Genomic DNA, 18,667 nt, shown 5'->3' with positions numbered 1-18,667 from the left:
CACTAAATTTAAAAATACTAGTGATACTTTACATAAATTATTAATGACGGGTAATTTTTAATTTGTATTTATATGCCCTTGTCCACAAGGTATATGTGTAATAATAGATATTCCTAAATGCTCTTGTATGTATGCTTAGATCTATATCCAAATACTCAATTCTGTTTAATAGCGTAGACTCAGAACTGTTCACTCCTTCACCTCTTGTCCAAGTGTGGCCCCAGAGATGCAGAATGACTTGGATACCTGAAACAGAAAAATCTTTGGGAAACTGTTTTAACTCACTCAGATATTTCTCAGCCCTTTTCTTTCTCCAGTACTCACTGAGTAATTAAATTTTCTTCCAGTCAAGATGACTTCATCAGAGAGCACTTGTGGACAGCTCTCTCTCTCTTCTCTCAGATGCTAGAGTATGGTTCCAAGGTTCAGGTTTGCATTGCCTTAGTGTCCTTTATCTCTCCCAAGGCATCATCGCAGAGACCTCTAGTCCTATTCTGCCATTTGTTTCACCTCCTTTTTTATAGTCCAAGTATCCAGATCTGTTATAGTACTTCCTGCAGCTATAACTGTATATTAGAGCTGATTTCTTCACCATTTCTACACCAAAAGTCATGTGTACTAGATTTTCACATAAGGGACTATATGATTAGAGTGGGATAATATAATTCCTAACCTCTTTGAGTCAACATGTTTGAAGACTGCATTTTCAGGCTTTAATTTTTGTCTGTATGTTATTAGTTTAATTAAAAAACAACTTTAAAAATGCTTTTGTGATTACCGCACTTAGCAATTTGCAACATGTAGTACAACAACAGGACAGCTACCAAAAGGGCTCTTAAGCAGGGCTCTTAGCAAAGAAGTGGCACTGAAAAGGACTTGAGCTGCAACCTTTTGGGGGCTTGAGTTCTCATCACTGAATTAATAAATAGTGCACAATAAATAACCATTAACTTGTCTAAACTACAAAAACAGGGTTAAGCTTGTTAAATGCATCCAGAGCTTTTTTGGGGGGTTTTTTGGGGGTTTTTTTTTTTTTTTTTGCGGTACGCGGGCCTCTCACTGCTGTGGCCTCTCCTGTTGTGGAGCACAGGCTCCGCATGCGCAGGCTCAGCAGCCACGGCTCACGGGCCCAGCTGCTCCGCGGCATGCGGGATCCTCCCAGACCAGGGCACGAACCCGTGTCCCCCGCATCGGCAGGCGGACTCTCAACCACTGCGCCACCAGGGAAGCCCCAGAGCTTTTTTTTTTTTAATCTTTTTTCAATGTAATCCTTCATAAACAATGGTAATTTATAATTTGATGTAGAAAAATATATAAATTCAAACATTTAACACAATACTTTTCACAACTGAGTTTGTGTATTTTTCCAATATTAAGGCTCTGTAAACAACTCAAGCCTAAGCTAATTTGCTCCAACTGAACACCCCTGGTGCCTGTTGAAATGAGAGAGATTGTCACAGAACAATAGTCATTCATAAACAATATACTTAGGAAAAGTTCTGAAATATCAGATTTTGGTACAGCTTATGCTTTCTCTATTGTCAGTATGGTTTCTTTCTCTTCTTCCCTGAGATTGGTTGAGAATGATATCCTTCAGTACTTCACTCCAGGGGACTCTTTGATGTGACCTTCTCAGAAACGAGTTAATTTCATGCATGACTTTCTGATTGTCCACCCCACCAGATTCGGCTTCAGTGGAGAAGGGCCATTGTTGACATACTGCTTCAAATCCCAGGCCAGGGAAGCCAGGACAGTGGTGCAAGACATGGAAGGTTTGGTGGGCAGAGGCTCTTTGTTAGGTGGGAGTAGGGAGGGAATGAGGTATCATCTGTCTCCCAGGTAGTACTATTAATCTGAGGGCTGCATATGGTCACAATAGTTCTCTTGCATTTCAGGCTGTACTTCTCCTCTATTTAGTGGTAACTGACATCTTTGCAAAGCTTGAGAAGTCCTTCTGGTGGGGGTACAGTGATGATAACCCTCAAAATCTATAGCAGTAGTTTCAATGCACAATGTGATGAAGCTCCTCATGGGCTCAAGGAGCTGGGAGTGGGTAGACATAAAATCAAAGGGCATTGAGTACCTAGCAGAGTGTCCCAAAGTCTAACATTTTTCCCTGCAATGAAGTCCTTCATTCTGGTATTTTTGGCACTATTCATTCCTTTATGTAGATTCAAGTTTCCATATTGTATCATTTTTTCAACCTAAAGTATTTAATACTTCCTTTAATGTTCTTGTAATAGAAGTTTGCTTGTGACAAAAACATCTATTTTTTTTTGTCTGAAAATGTCATTGCCTTCATTTTTAAAGGATGTTTCCACTGGATATAGGATTCTAAATTGACAGTTTTTATTTTTTTTTCAGTGTATTAAAGTCATTCCATTGTTTTGTACCTTGCATTGTTTCTGATGAGAACTCAGTAGTATTTATCTTTGTCTCATAAATGTCTTTCTTTTGTAGCTTATTTTAAGATTTTCTCTTTTATCATTAGTTTTTAGCAATTTGGTTTTGATATGCTTTGGTTTTGTATTTTTCCTACTTGGAGTTTTTTTAGGTTCTTGGATATGTAGATTTATATGTTTATCTATTTGATATATTTTTTAGTCATTATTTTTTCTCCTTCCTCTTTCTTCTTTTTTTGTGATTCCAGTTACATGTATGTGAGACTGCTTAATATTGCCCCATAGCTCACTGAGGCTCTGGTTCAGTTTTTTAAGCAATTTTCTCTCTCTTTTGCTTCAGTTTGCATAGTTTCCATTGCCTTGTTTTCAGATTCTTTTTTCTTTTCTTCTGCAGGGTCTAATCTGCTGTTAAGCATATCCATTACATTTTTTATTTCATGTATTGTATTTTTCACCTCTAGAAGTTCCATTTGGTTCTTTTTAAATGTTTCTACATTTCTTCTCTTCATGTTAATTTTTCTTTTAAGTCTTTAACATATTTGTAGTAGCTGTGATAAAGTCCATATCTATTAATTTCATCATTTCTATCATGTTTCTGTTGACTGGTTTTGGATCACACTTTCCTTCTTCACTTCTTGATTGGATGATAAACACTGAAATAGTTTATTGTTTACTGTCTGTGTTTTGTTGTCTTCCTTTTAAAAATGTTGAGGGTTTTTTTTTTTTTGAGTATATTAATTTAGATGTGAATCAGCCCAAACTTTTGGAGGCTTTATTTTTAAGATTTGTTCAGGTGGATCTAGAGCAGTACTGTTCAATAGGAGTTTCTGCAATAATGGAAATGTTTTGTATCTGTACTTTTCAATATGGTAGCCACTAGTCACATTTGGCTACTAAACACTTGAAATGTGCCTAGTACAATTAAGGAACTAAATTTTAAAATTTAATTAATTTAAATAACAACATTTGGCTAGTGGCTACTGTATTGGACAGTGCAGATCTAGAGTTACCTCAACTCTTGTGCCAATTTATTCTTACTCCTAAGGAGTGATCTTTCTGAAGTCTTTATACTAAATGCCCTGCAGGTTTGGTGAGGCTTTTTAGAACTTGAATGTCCCCTAGTCTCATGCAAGCTGCAGCAGTTGTTCAGTTTACAACTCCCCAGTAGTTATTCTTTAGCCAGAAACTGACCTTCCTGGCCCTGTAGAGTCTCATCCTACCCACATACAGTTTGATACTCAGCTGAACACTCAAGGGTACCCCTATCCAGGTTTCTAGAACTCTGTGTGTGTGTGTGTGTGTGTGTGTTCTGGTACTGTGCCCCACAAATTTCAGCTTCCTCAGCCTTCCTAACCAACCATCTCTATCTCTTTAGCTCAGCGAGGTAACCAATCTTTGCTTGGGTTCCCTGACCCTGTGCAGCAGCCTCCAGCTGAGGTGATACAGGGCTTATCTCGTTTGTTTCCCCTCTCTCAAGGATCACAGTACTGCACTGGCTGTTGTTTAGTATCTGAAAAGTTTAGTATTTTTGTCCAGTTTTCTAGTTGTTTATGGCAGAAGAACTAGTCTGGCACCAGTTACTCCATCTTGTTTTCAAGCCAGTAGATTATGTCTTACTAACACCTCTGTTCTCAATCCAGTGGTAGTGGTTGCTGCCTTTGTTGGAGACTGTAGCACATTAAATTGGAGATTTTTTCATCCTGGCAAAATTATGAATTTTGTTCATTCTTCATAAGGATAGCAATTGATGTAGGGATCCTGCTATTTACAAATGTTCACAACAAATAGTTATTCAATGTATGTCACAAATTAGTGGGTTAAATTTTTAAGTACTTAAAGATATAAGTATTGAGACTATATTTCTACCCTGAGATGAGAAAGAGGGACAGATATAAGTTTGGTGTGTTTATTTTTAATGGAATAGAATAAACAATCACTATTTAAAAATCCACCTGTAACATCTTCTGTTGTACTATTACTGCCCAATAGCCAGTTCTTTCCCAGTCTTTACAACAGCCCATAGAAGAAGGCAGTACTGTAATCTCCATTTCACACAAGGAAACTGAGACACAGAGAGGTTAAGCAACATTAACAGGGTCACAGCTAGTAAATGGCAAAACTGAGATTTATATGCAATTTGTCTTGCTTCAAAGCCCATGTTTTTAACTGCAAACTTTCAGGTCTAACAGTGTGAACAGTATGCATATGAGTATTTGAGATGTAAATTTTATGTATACATAGTCACTGTATTCCCATTTTCAGATAAAGAAACTGAGACTGAACAAAGTTAACTGACTTTCTTGGTGTCACAGATAGTGAAAGGTAGATTTGGGATTGCAACTATGTGTTTGGGTCAAAGAACTATGTATGTGGATAGTCATCAGAGTTCTGTTTTTTTTTTTTTATGAAAAAGTGATATATTGGAAACAAAAATAGGGGTAGACATTAAGTAAGTCATGGTATAATGCAAGTGATAAAATCCATACAACTGTTTTTTTTTAATGTGAAAGAATACTGACAGGGTGAAAAGTGGTATGCAAAGGGATAAATATTTGCTTTAAACATATAAACATTTATGTGAAGACCTACTTACCCTTGGTTTATCCCTAAAATGCTGAAACAATGTTTTTATTGATATACATATTGAGACTTAAGGTGATGTTTCCAAGGAAATAATGTAAGGGAAAAATCCTTGCTTTATAGTAATTTCTGCTATGAAATAGGCTTTGTTACAGAATTACTTTTGCTTCTCTTTTAGTCTACAAATTCCTATTTTTTCCACCTAACTACTTTCATTTTATCTATTCCAAATATTTACAAAACTAGATTTCCTTTCACAAATGATTTATGTTCTGTGTAATTTTTCTGGAAGCTGTTGGCAGGGGTCTGGTAACCATTAGTTTTTAAAAAAAAAAGACAAATTCTTTTCTAGGTAAAACTATAGTCTCCATGTTTTTCAACTCTGAAATCTTTAATCTTCATATTAAAATAATTAACATATTCAGATTGACTTTTTATTGGCCTAAATAGCTGTTATAAGAAAGAAACTACTTGGCAGAGTAATGATGAGTAAAGAGGAATTATATGAAGGCAGGAATAAAGAAAGAACAGCTCTCTGCCCTCAGTTTCCTTTTATGCAGAAGGCATAGGCTTGCACCAGCTGTAAGATTGCAACAGTAGAGCTGAAATCCCTAAAGGCAATGTGACTGATGCTCTTATACCAAGCCAAGCAAGCTTAATACCAGCTTCTCAGTAGTGTCTTGCTCCCTGTGGTGGGCTACTAGTGCAAGTTCAACCCTCTTGAACCTTTCATTCTGCTCAGGAGAAAGAGCCTCCGGGCTGACACACCAGTTCATAGAGGGTCTTGAAGAGTCTGGAGATGAAGTGAAGATGAGATGGCCTCAGACTGAAAAATATTTCCACCTACTTCCATTATTTCCAGTATCATATTGAGGGATTTCTTTTGTGACATATGGTCACCCCACCTGAGAATTCTACAGAGTATATGAAAGGCAAAGCCAGACTCTCACCCTCACTCATAGCAGCTGTCCCTAAACTCATAGTTACTGTGGTTATTAAATTACTCATAGGGAATTGATCTGTTATAGAAATTACAAGAATATTTATAAATATGCCTTCCCTCACGTTTGCTTTAGGAGAGGTTTCATTAGATGGGCCCTTGTGTCTAAAAGTCTGTAACACTACAATCTCCTCAAATCTTTTCCTGTAAGAATAGACCATTATTTTAAATGTGATTTTAAATATCAGGGTTTACCTTTTTGGAGAACTATTATTGCTTGAAATTCATGTTAGAAACAGAAAGATTGCATCATATATTTAAATAACCAGATGTGTCATTTTTTTTAAAGGAACCATTTTTTAAAATAAATTTATTTAATTTTGGCTGCATTGGGTCTTCGCTGCTGCGCTCGGGCTTTCTCTAGTTGCGGTGAGCGGGGGCTACTCTTCGTTGTGGTGTGTGGGCTTCTCATTTTGGTGGCTTCTCTTGTTGCGGAGCATGGGCTCTAGGCGCGCAGGCTTCAGTAGTTGTGGCACGTGGGCTCTAGAGTGCAGGCTCAGTAGTTGTGGCAGGCGGGCTTAGTTGCTCTGTGACATGTGGGATCTTCCTGGACCAGGGCTTGAACCCGTGTCCCCTGCATTGGCAGGCAGATTCTTAACCACTGTGCCACCAGGGGAGTCCCAGATATGTCATTTTTTTAAATGTTGAAATTTTAAAATAACTTGGGAGAATTTGTTTTTGTCAATGTTGTCAGATATTAGTTATGTTAACATTCATATTATAAATAACAAATATATATATATATATATTTTTTTTTTTTTTTTCCGGTACGTGGGTCTCTCACTGCTGTGGCCTCTCCCACTGCGGAGCACAGGCTCCAGACTCGCAGGCCCAGAGGGGCCCAGCCGCTCCGTGACATGTGGGATCCTCCCGGACTGGGGCACGAATCCGTGTCCCCTGCATCGGCAGGCGGACTCACAACCACTGTGCCACCAGGGAAGCCCAACAAATATATTCTTAAAGAAAAATCAGAAAATACAGATAAGCAAAAAGAACATTTAAAAATTTCACCCAGGGAATTCCCCGGCAGTCCAGTGGTTAGGACTCTGCCCTTTCAATGCCGAGGGCACCCATTCAGTCCTTGGTGGGGGAGCTAAGGTCCCGCAAGCTGTGAAGTGCAGCCAAAAAAAAAAAAAAAAAATCCACCCATTTAGAAATAATTAAGATAGAAGAGGAAGAAGGAATCAATAAAGGTAAAAGACGTAATTACTATTTCATCTGTTTTTAAGATGCATATCTTCAAATTTTAACATCTCTGAAATCAGGATGTGTGGAGTTTGCCTTTTTTAGTGGTACCTATAACAGCGATGCATCTTAAATTTGATGGTCTTGCATTCAATGAAATATAGTAATAGGTTCATTGTTGTTTGGGGTATAGATCCTTACAAATAGAATAGCACATCTGAGTGACAAAACTGCATTGCACAAATTGCTTGCACTGATTTGAGGAAGCATTTCCAATAGCAAAGTGCCTCTCTGGAACTGGTGTCTAAGGCTTGCTGAACTCTGATTCCGTTTCTGTCCTCCTCTTCACTGCCATACCACTCCAGAGGCGAAAGGGAAATAGATGGGACTTGGTCCTGGCGCTAACCATGCTTTAAGTCCCACAGAGAAGAGACTGGCAGGAGCATCCTTCTGAGGCCCTCTCACCTTCACTTCATCTCCAATAGAAAGTACAAATCACTGATTAGTTTTTGAGGCAGTAAATAGCTGTTAAATTTAGAAAATCTTTGGTAAGAGTGACTTTTATGCTTTTGTGTAATATTTCATGTTAAGTGGTTTGTTTCACTTACTGGGTAGTAAATATTTCTATTTCATTATCCTTCTCATCTTTTTATTATAGTATACAAGGAGATAGCTGTTTAATTCAAAATAACATCACTCTATCATTATATGGCTTTATATAAAGCTATATAATCAGATAGCTTTTTCAGACTTACACTGTACATATCTATATATTATTTAAATGCAAGGCAAGTATCATGTATATATGTACTTAATTTTTTTTAGCTATTTTATTTTTATAAAACCTGTAGTTTGAGTTTTCTTCTAACTAGGAATTTAATGATTTCTTCCATTTATATATGCATGCAGGAAACAATGAAGAATGAAAAACATAAAGAAGAAATTAAAATGAAAACCAAAGACTTTTATGAAAAAGAAAAACTCCTCAGAGAAGAGAGCAGCAAGGAACACTTGGCTCCACCAGTTCAAACTCAGATTAAAGGGCATGCCTCCGCTCCGTACTTTGGAAAAGAAGAATCCTCGGTGGCTCCCACCAGCACTGGTAAAACCTTTCAGCCAGGATCCTGGATGCCACAAGATGGCAAGAGCCACAATCAATGAATGCACTGTGGTAAAATCATTTCATTTATATATGTATGTGACTATTTTAACAAGTAAAAGTAAAAAGTTACTTCGTATTTTCTGACTGTACAATAGTTCTCTATTCCAGTAAACTTAAGAACTTGTTTTTACTATGCATAAGAAGTGTGAGGTTATGAACTATAGGAACCTAACTTCTTTTAGACTTAAATCCTTCACTTGATTTAGTCATCATTCTGTTTATGAATTTGCTTAGTTTTTTTTCCTCTTTGAGTTGCTCCCTTGAGAAGTATCTTGTAGCTGTAAATGCTCAGTACATTTTAGATCCTTACGATCATTTAGAAACCACCCAAAATATATCTTGGTAGAAAATGATAAGGGTAAATATTGAACTGTCCTAAATGATCAAATATAAAAGGAGAAGACTGCTATTTCTGTAGAGGCACTCTGTAAGATTCTAAAGAACTAATCAAAAACATGAACTTGGATAAAACACATGGAGGCCAGGATAAAAACACGTGGAGGCCAAGAAAATTTATTTGATAAATGAAAAACACCCTATGATATTGATGAGTAGATGGGACAAAAGCTATTTTATGGTGGAATTGAGGTTGGAGTTTTAAAGAGGAATTAGGACCAATGGAAGTAGACAATCTATCACAAAAGTCTGAAAAGATGGTAAACAGAGAAATGGTACAGTAATTGCAGTTCTGTGAGATTAAAAATTACTTTGAAGAAATAGAAAATAGGGCAGAGTTCTCAGAATGTGATTCCACTGATAGTGGAGATTACAGTGATTTCTATATTGGAGAAAATTATAGACAGATGACAGCATTAAAACAGATTATATATAAAAGTGTCATACATTTTCTGAAGTGCACAACCAAGTTTTTGTTGCTAACAGAGTTCTAATATAGAGGTCTTCTAACAGTGTTTGACATTGTAGCAACTAAATAAATATGGACTGAGATTTTTACTTAATATTAGAAGGTAAAATTTTTAATTGCTTAAGAAATAAACTACAGAAAAATACAACTTTATAAAATGTTATACTAAAACAAGTAATCAAATGTAATCACCATAACACTCATGAAATGACAATAAAAAAAAAAGCTCCTAGGTGGTAATATTAACGTTTCAGCAGCCCTGTTAATATCAAGTTAATCATTCTGTCTCTTTACATTATTCCAAAGTAGTATTACATTTTACCAAAGAGGCAAAAAAGGAACTAGCTATTAGGCACTATAAAAAGAGATAAAATTTGTTGTATAATTGACTGTAAAGTAAGATGTTCTTGAACCCCAGGTTACAGGAAAAACTGTAAATTCTAACATGCTAGAATAGAATGTGTCTACTACCAAATTCCTATCAGCTTATTAACTGTATTCTATATACATATTTTACAAAAGTTTGTTGTGTAGGCTGTTTATAAATATCTTAATGTATGACAGAATTTACATTAATTTTAATATTTATGGTTTTCATTTTAAAATACCTGTTTTACATAAAAGAAAATCTTAGCCAACAGTTACGTTATATAAGAAGATGATACTGGCCCACCCATTATTAGTAAAGTATGAACTTTCAAAGTGATTTTGAGAGGTGGGAATAAACTTTGTAGTAATCCATCCACACTCCTTTCCTCAAGACTAACATTTTTAGGATGACTGGTTTACACTGTTAGGTGGTATCAGAACAGAGCTCTGAGAAGATTTAGTCCTACATAAAAACTGAACTATAATCTTGGCCTAATTAAGACTGCCTTTCTAAACAATCTTGTTTTTATATGTGGCTTTTAAGCCAGACACATGCAAAGCAGAACCAGAGTTTCACATAAAATATTCACTTGTCCACCATATTTCATATTTTAAAGTTATATTTGGGGAATTTACAAGTTGTTTTTTTTTTAATGAAAATGTTTTTCTTCATCTTTTCAAGACAGACTCCAAAACCCATGCAGATTTTTAAATTTCAAAAGTTAAAATGTTCATTTTAAAATAATTAAATTGGGGCTTCCCTGGTGGCGCAGTGGTTAAAAATCTGCCTGCCAATGCAAGGGACATGGGTTCGAGCCCTGGTCCGGGAACATCCCACATGCTGCAGAGCAACTAAACCCACGCAGAAGTACTGAGCCTAAGCCCTAGAGCCCACGTGCCACAACTACTGAGCCCATGTGCCACACCTACTGAAGCCTGTGAGCCTAGAGCCTGTGCTCCGCAACAAGCCACGACAATGAGAAGCCCGCACACCGCAACCAAGAGTAGCCCCCACTCACAAACTAGAGAGCCCACGCACAGCAACGAAGACCCAACACAGCCAAAAATAATTAATTTAAAATAATAATGATAAAGTGTCATACATACCTTAAGTTCTCTCAGATAAATCCTTCCTGACTTCCTGTGCCTCTGCTATATATGCATATAGCACTTTTCCCCCCAAAGGCCTTATTATACAAACTGCTCAGGTATACATGCGTTGCCTTTTGGGTTTAACCATATAAATCTAGCCTATTAGCTATGCCTTGGATATCTGAAGTTAAAAATCAAAAAAAATGGAGGAAATAATTTTTTCCCCATTATGTTATCCTTTAGCATTCCATTTTTACTGATTTCTGGCTCTCATTTACTTCCTAATTTCATCAGCCTTGACCCAATACCATCATACTGACTTTTTTAATGCTGTTTCATTAACCACACTATCTAAAATGTAACCTGAATTCATTTAGACTAGGCTTTCTCAAACTATTTGTGTTCTTTGGGGGAAAAGAAAAGAGAGTCTATGATAGTCAAAGAAGGTTAAAAGACTCCAAGAAATCATGAAGAAATGAATTGTCTTATCTTGTGTTTCCCAAACTTTTGGTATTTGAACACGGAATCCCCTTTAATGTTTGAGAAATACCGAATTTGTCCTTATATGTTACAGATATGAAGTAAATCAGAGTGATCCTATAATCAGTTGCAAACCTGAAAGCAATCATTCCTAAATAGGTATCAGACTTCCTCTAACTGAAAACCAGATGAGGTATAAAGTGCCCCTAACAATGGGTGACGAGCTGTTACTTAATAGTGGATCTCAACATTGGGTTTCTAGCTTGCAGCATCCGAAGCTTATTTCAAGTTTGCTCACTGTAATTTCAGGAAATAGGTTTAAAATCCCCTTGCACATCTGATAAAGTAACACCATGCTGAAGTTTACCACATGGACGCTATGGATCAAATTCTGGTGCACAAACTTTTTGGTGGTAAAATGTTTGTTATAGGCAGCTTGTTTTTCCTTCAAAGCCAGCCATAATTGATTATATTAGTTCTAAGAACTTCAGAAACAACATAATATGTAGGCAGTTTTTAAAAGAATTATTCTGGGTAACAGTAAATGGGATTCTTGTAACCATAACAGTATGTTACAATAAAAGATTGATTTTTCTGAAGACTCTCAAAACTCATAATACACAGTCCTCAACTTAATTTTTCAACTTTACGATACACATTCACATTCAACAGAAACGTTCTTTGAGTTTTAATCTTTTCTTGGGCTAGCAGTGTGCAGTAGGACACTTGTGATGCTGGGCAGTGGCAGGGAGCCACAGCTCCCAGTCAGCCATGCGATCACAAGTAAACAACCGATACCCACACAACCATTCTGTCTTTCACTTTCAGTACATTATTCAGTAAATTATTTTCAGCTTGCAGTGGGTTTATCAGGATGTAATCCATTTTAAATCGAGGTAGCTCTATAGTCTCTAATTTACACCACCCCCCAACACACACAAACATATAGACACATATTATAAAACCTTGTTGATCTCAAATGTATAAAAAGGCTCCATAAATTTTGGGAAAAGCTGAAGAAACAATAAATGGCCTATGCCAAACAAATATAAAATTGTATTAAGACTAACAGGGACTATAGAAAAACCTATTTTAGTTAAATACCTTTAAATTGTCACAATGAGCAATGAAACCATAGCTTTAGTGGATAACTGTAAGTTTTGTTTAAATTTCAATGACAATATAAAAAGCATATCCTAGATCACCTGAATAACTAATTTGTAATTAAACACTGAATTATTTCAGTGCTTGGAGCTGCAATGTGTTGATCACGCTGGCACCAAGTAGGAACTGACAACCTAAAATAACAGTAATAAGTATTGTTCAACCAGTCCATAAACATTCTGAGGTCCTTAGGTTCTCATATTTGAGAAACATTGCTCTCAACTTTTACAAGTACAGTTGACCCTTGAACAACATGGGTTCGAACTGTGTGGGGTCACTTATACACAGATGTTTTCAGTGGTAAATACTACAATACTACATGATCCAGGGTTGGTTGAATCCACGGATGAAGAACTGTGGGTACAGAGGGACCTCGGAACTGCAGATATGGAGGACCTGCATATAGGAAGGAACAATGTATAGGGAGGGTCCACTATAAATTATACAGGGATTTTCGACTGCAAGGGAGGACTCATGCTCCTAACCCCACAAAAAAAAACAAAGCCCAGCATGGTATTCAGGGGTCAACTGCATGCTTATCTATAAAGGAAATTTGTAACCCTCTGAAAAGTCTAACTTCTATAACATATTTAACTTGAATTATTACTCCTCCCCCAACAAAAAAAAAGCCCAGGACCTCTTTATAAAAATGTATCAAATTTATTTCAATATCTAGTTTCATTTTTAAGTTAAAGCTTTTAGACAATTTTTTTGTAATTTAAGATTCATTATCAGGGGTGAGGAAAACATTAATAAGCTATTAATTACTGACAACAAAATTATTAACCATGCATTTATAAAAGCCATGTTAAAGAGTAAAAAGTTCCAGTTATACTACTTAACTGAAGGAAATATCCTTCAGCCCTTTATTTCTAACTATAACACATTCTAATTTTGACATGATTTACACCTTTTTCACCCAACTAATACTATGCTAAACAAACTTTTTCCAACTGTTAAGCCTTTCTTTACCATTTATGAAATATGACTTAACTGTTACTCTTTAAAAGTTCCTTAAAAGAGATATGAATTTTAATTTTCACCATGAACCTGTTTGATCAAAAAAGTAAAGGACATCACTACCACATGAATTAAAAAGAATGGAATGAAAAACAAAAGTGTTATTACATAATCAGCAAATTATTTGATAAGACATTTTAACTACTTCACATTTCTACTTATAGCACAAGTGAGAATTAACTGGTTCCAAGGTACTACAAGGTTTGGCATTTTTACTCCAAGCTTTAAATCATAGTGTTGATCTACTCAAGTCATCTCTAAGAAAATGGCAGTGTTCATAAGTACAAAAATTGTTATATCCAGTAAGTGGTATTCTACATGGTCAAGATAATAAGAGAATTCTTTATAGAATTAGATTTTTAAAAATGCAGAATGTCTGGTAATTACCAGTATCTCAAAAGCTAAAATGAGAAAAATACAGAAAATAGAAGTACTCATTGAATAATACTTTGCTTTGAGGAAGCCAGAAATGATTCTATTTCAAGAAATAAGTAATAATGATAAAAGATGTGATTAATACACTGTATCTCTTCTAAGCCAAAGCATGCTTTTCACCTCAGGACAATTCTGATTTTTACATTCTTAATCTCCTTTGTCCAGAACAGGACCCCATTTTAAGCCATTATTTGAATAGAGTCCATAATCTAAAGCCATTTTTCTCCACAGGATGTTTTCACTTTAGTATATATGCTGCAAAAAGGCAAATGACTAACTCAGTTATAAAGAATCTGTAGCATAATAAATGCCAATTTACAGTAACTGTCAACAGACTTCTACACCGAAGCCTAAAAGTTGCTATAGTACAGATGAGAACTAACATGATTCTTCCACATGCTCAGACTTCGTTTACTAAATAATACTGTCACAAGATCTGAAAAGAAACCTTAATGGGTCCTTCCAAAGCTGCATAATTTTCCAGATGATCTTCCTCTGGTTGCAAAGCCTGTTCATTCCTTCAATCCTTTTTTAGTCGTTTAGCTTTTGCAATATTTTCTTGACGTTTTTGTTTCTTCTTTTGCTCCTTTTCCCTGGCCTCGATCATCTTGGCCAATTTCCAAGACAGTACAGCACTTGCTAGAAACAATGGAGTTAGGGCCAGAATAACTGTTGTAAGGAAGCCATATGGGTCCTTTGCAGCCCATTCCACAACATACTCAGCCCAAGCCTTTATATCAAACATCTTTGTAGAGGCCTTAGGAAAGCAGCGGCTGGGGGGAGAGACAACAAGAGAAAAGCCTATGTGGTTAATCAGATTTTCAAAAAGGTACCCCATACAATCAGTTAACTCAGAATTCCATTATCACTCAATAGTTTGGTTGGTTGTTTTTAAAAAGTACTAATTAGTACTATTTTAATAAGGACTAATGTTTCTAGTAAGAAAAAATAATTCACCTAGGACAACCAGAAGAGTGACACTTAAAAGATGTGAAGCTATAGAAGATAAAAGGAAAAACCATGTGGAATCTGTCATAAGGACTAGGCATTCTCATATGCCTCCTATATTCAAGACAAATTTTATTTAGCAGCAGAGTTTTCAAAGAATTTTGAGTTTTATTTGCTCATTCCAGGAAACAGCTGAATCCCATTATGTCATTTTTTTTACATAGCCTTAGTACTATTAAGTGCTAATTAACAAAAAGTACAATCATCAAATTTGCTATTTGAAAGCCACAGAATATGTGAAATGCCTGGAGAAAGGGATGTAATGGATGGCTGTTTCCAGGAATGAAAAGAGAGGGTAAGGGAACCATAATATCCATTCATATGCAAAGAGTTCTATAAACAAAAGGTGACATGCTATTTTATGCCCTCTTTCAGCTTTGAGGACTCCTATTTGAGGACATAATTTAGTAAATCAGAACTTTAATAGATGAGAAAATTAACCATTACAGGTGCCATGCATTTTGTTCCGTTTTGAGTTGGTAAGGGAGGGCGATCTGGCAAATGAGGATGTTGTGGATTTGAGTGACATTTTCTATTTTGCCCCAGAGGCTTTTCAACCTTCATGTTTGTGTTGATCTCTATTCAAAGTGGAGAATCAGAATACCTGGGGAGGAATGGGTGTATATACAGTCACTTAAAATTTCAGCTGGGATTTAAAAAATCATCTACCTTATGCTTTGAGTAGTGATCTCTAACTTTGTCCTGGGATTATTAGCCAATCACAATTTCAGATGACCCTTGGTTGGCTGTCTTCTTTAGCTCTACCATACACTTCTGAGAGAATGCTTAAATTCTATATACTGGTTGGGTTGAAAAGAATAGATAAAAGAAAAACGTTAAAAGTCAACTTTAAGGAATAATTATAATACAATTTTAAATGGTAAATTCTCTATATGCAACCTATAAATGACATGTAAAATCGCCTGGCACATTAAATACATTCAGTATCTATTGCTTTCTAATTTTAAGAAAGAAATAATTACACAATGGCAAATGCCCTGTAAGAAAATCCTAGTTACTGGAGATCAAATATTTTACTAAGTTACTTCAAAAATAAAATGATTTACGAAGTTCACTAACATATAAAATAAGTTAGCTCACTGACATGTTACAGCATATCCATTCCCAGATCTTGAACTTTTTATACTAAAAAAGTCAATTATTTGTTTATAGGGTTAAGTATACAATCGCAAAATCAAACACCGCTTTACTCTTAAAAGGTTTTTTTTTTTGGTCTCCCTATTATAGTTTGTGTTCTTTATAGAAAACCCAGAGATAAGCAAAACAAAATATATATCACCCACAATCCCATCACCTACATAAAACTACCATGACTGGTTTTAATTACATCCTATCACAACTTCTTCATATTTTCAACTTAAGACACATTAAAGTACCTAATATATCGTTAAATATCCTAGCCTCTCCACCCCATTCGTAGGCTCCCACCCACACAGTCGAGCCCAGACTCTACGGATATCCATCTGTTTCTTCAGCTTCTGCAGCCCAGTAATGAATTAACTAATGCAAGATTCAGAGATAAGCAAAATAACTTTGCTATAAAGAGTAAAGCGGAAGTGAAGGACCCGGTTATGGCCGAGTTTTAGCTATTAACAGAGAGAGGAGTTACCGTCCACAGGACACAAACCTCCCATGCACCTCAATTTTGGACCTCAAGCGCACGCGCCTCCCACACTCCAAGGAATATTTTCTTCCTTCCGAGAAGGATCGGCCGGGCGTGATCTCCGGGCCAACCCGCGCGGCGCCTAAAGCTGCAGCTGATGGCACCTCACAGCCATCCGCACTTCCCCTCCTTCCTTGTGTTTTCCTCGCTCACCCTTCCTTCCTCACCGCACCCGGCCGCCCGCCCCTGGGGCCACGCTCCCCAGACCCTCCACCTCGGCGAGCGCGGGCCCGGCGGAGCTCGCACAACGGGCGGCCCCCGGGAATCAGAGGTCGTCCCCGCCACACCTTGGGCCGTCGGCGCCGTGGCCGCCTCCGCTGGGCACGGGGGCAAAACTGCGTCTGCAGCCACCACCGGCCTCCCCTACGTCGCGCCCGAGACTGTGGGTTCGGACCCCCAACTCCCAACTAACCTCCAGGCCGGAAGCAGGAAGGCGGAAGCCGCGGCTCTCCCGACCCGCCCACAGGCCGGCCCTTGCCTGGATCCGGCCTGAGGAAGTCGAGGGGCCAGTTTCCGGCTGCGCCATTGCTGTGTGGGGCCCGGGACCCGGACTTCGAGCACGCGGGGAGGGCGGGGCGGCGCCCGGGTTTCCGGGGAGCGGCAGGTGAGGGCACGTGGGGCGAGCGGCGGCGTCCGGCTGGTTGCTGGCTCGGAGCCCGAGTTTCGCGCCTTTTGTCGGGGCGGCGTCTTGCCTGAGGCTCGGGTGGGCTCCGGCCTCCGGGAGCCGGTCCGGAAGCACGGAGGGCCCCCTACCTTTGCACCCGAAGTCAGCCGGGGAACAGCCGCTCCCCTGCAGGAGCCCGACCATGGGTGGAGGGCCCCGGTGGGTAAGGTCCGTGACCCTGGGAAACTCCAGCCAGAGAGCGGCGGCAAGAAAGGAGTTGGTTCCTACAAACCGCCCAGAGTCAAGGTGAGGGTGACACTGCGACTCTTGAAGGATTCTAGCGAGTTCCTCGGGTTCACACTCCACTCTTTGACCTTCTCATCTTCGGGTTGGACAATAGTTAACGCTTCACGTCGAGGAGATAAAGCAGCAGCTGGACCGTGGTGGGTCCATCGAACCTTGTTACTAAGGGAAAATGCAGCCATGCTGTGTGAAGAGGGGTTTTTAATTTAAGAACTTAACTCTTTCACAAAAGCATGATCGATACTTGCCCAGAGTAAACTTGATAAATAATTAAACTATCTGGGCGTAGAGTTCCCACCGAGGTACTTGTTCTTCCAGTACACAAAGGGATTCAAAAGTCAACAAGCAGAAAGAGTGAGTTAATATATTGTCTTCTAAACTACAGGAACTGAGAGATTAACTCTGGTTTGGTTGGTGATCAGATTTTGTCGTCTCTTGCACTGAACTGCTCTGTTTGACTACCTCTTCGAATGTTGCAAGATCTCTTCACTGTTGCGTGCCAAATAAAGCAGGTTTTTATTCTTGAAACGCTATAGAATGTTCTCTTTGAGGCGCAAGTTTTGACATGTATAACTAGTTTAGGTATAACAGTAACTTATTTACCAGGGAACAGGCTTTTGGCAAATAAGCTAATGATCTAAAATACTGTTTGTTGGGCATATGTTAATGTTTGTATGTTGTATTAGCAGCAGTTGTTTTCTTATTCATTCTTGTTTGAAAACTTGGATGATGGTTTCAAAGCTTGTGCCGCTTGGACCTATCCTGTACCTCTGGTAGCCAGAATAAGACTCAGTCATTGGATTGTGTGTACTGAAAACTTGGCTTGCTGATGGTAACTGTATGTGGTTTTGTAAACTTGCCCAAATAGAAACTACAGGAGAGGGTCAGAATTTATTTTAACGTCCTTCACTCCAGAGACTAATATGTGTATGTTGTTTTATTTATTTATTTATTTATTTATTTATTTATTTTTTGCGGTACGCGGGCCTCTCATTGCTGTGGCCTCTCCCGTTGCGGAGCACAGGCTACGGACGCGCAGGCTCAGTGGCCATGGCTTACGGGCCTAGCTGCTGCGCGGCATGTGGGGTCTTCCCAGACTGGGGCACGAACCCATGTCCCCTGCATCGGCAGGCGGACTCTCAACCACTGTGCCACCAGGGAAGCCCTGCGTATGTTGTTTTAATCACGGTTAGACAGTTTTCCTCATTACTGCCTCCCCTGTAGCTCACTCTGCTTCATCCCTTGTGAAATGCATAGGAGTCTTGGGCCGGAATAAAAGGCACAGAAGAAGGAAGCCTCGGTAGGTCTTTGGCT

At 38.2% G+C, this 18,667-nt stretch overlaps 2 protein-coding genes across 5 annotated transcripts in view; one reads left to right on the top strand and one right to left on the bottom strand.

The window, feature by feature from the left end:
- Positions 1-9,764, top strand: part of NDUFAF2 (NADH:ubiquinone oxidoreductase complex assembly factor 2) — a 186,658-nt gene extending 176,894 nt beyond the window's left edge. Inside the window, exon 4 of the mRNA XM_032627048.1 lies at positions 8,077-9,764. Within this exon, the coding sequence (XP_032482939.1) occupies positions 8,077-8,328 (252 nt within the window). The 3' untranslated portion in view covers positions 8,329-9,764. The remainder of the gene's footprint in view (positions 1-8,076) is intronic.
- A 3,183-nt stretch (positions 9,765-12,947) lies between these two features.
- Positions 12,948-18,320, bottom strand: SMIM15 (small integral membrane protein 15). 4 transcript variants are annotated; one of them, XM_032627053.1, is made up of 3 exons: positions 16,734-16,864; positions 15,432-15,562; positions 12,948-14,527 (listed from the first exon to the last, which is right to left on the bottom strand). In XM_032627053.1, exon 3 carries the CDS (start codon positions 14,497-14,499, stop codon positions 14,275-14,277), a length of 225 nt encoding a protein of 74 aa, XP_032482944.1. In that variant the 5' UTR covers positions 14,500-14,527; positions 15,432-15,562; positions 16,734-16,864; the 3' UTR covers positions 12,948-14,274. The 4 variants fall into 4 exon arrangements, with proteins under 4 accessions (XP_032482944.1, XP_032482941.1, XP_032482942.1 ...); XM_032627050.1 differs by having other exon boundaries at positions 12,948-14,511; XM_032627051.1 differs by lacking the exon at positions 16,734-16,864 and adding an exon at positions 16,600-16,693 and having other exon boundaries at positions 12,948-14,511.
- Between the last annotated feature and the right edge of the window lie 347 nt (positions 18,321-18,667).

Source organism: Phocoena sinus, chromosome 3 (assembly GCF_008692025.1).
Source record: "Phocoena sinus isolate mPhoSin1 chromosome 3, mPhoSin1.pri, whole genome shotgun sequence".
NCBI lineage: Eukaryota > Metazoa > Chordata > Mammalia > Artiodactyla > Phocoenidae > Phocoena > Phocoena sinus.
This window is presented reverse-complemented; position numbering and strand designations above follow the sequence as displayed.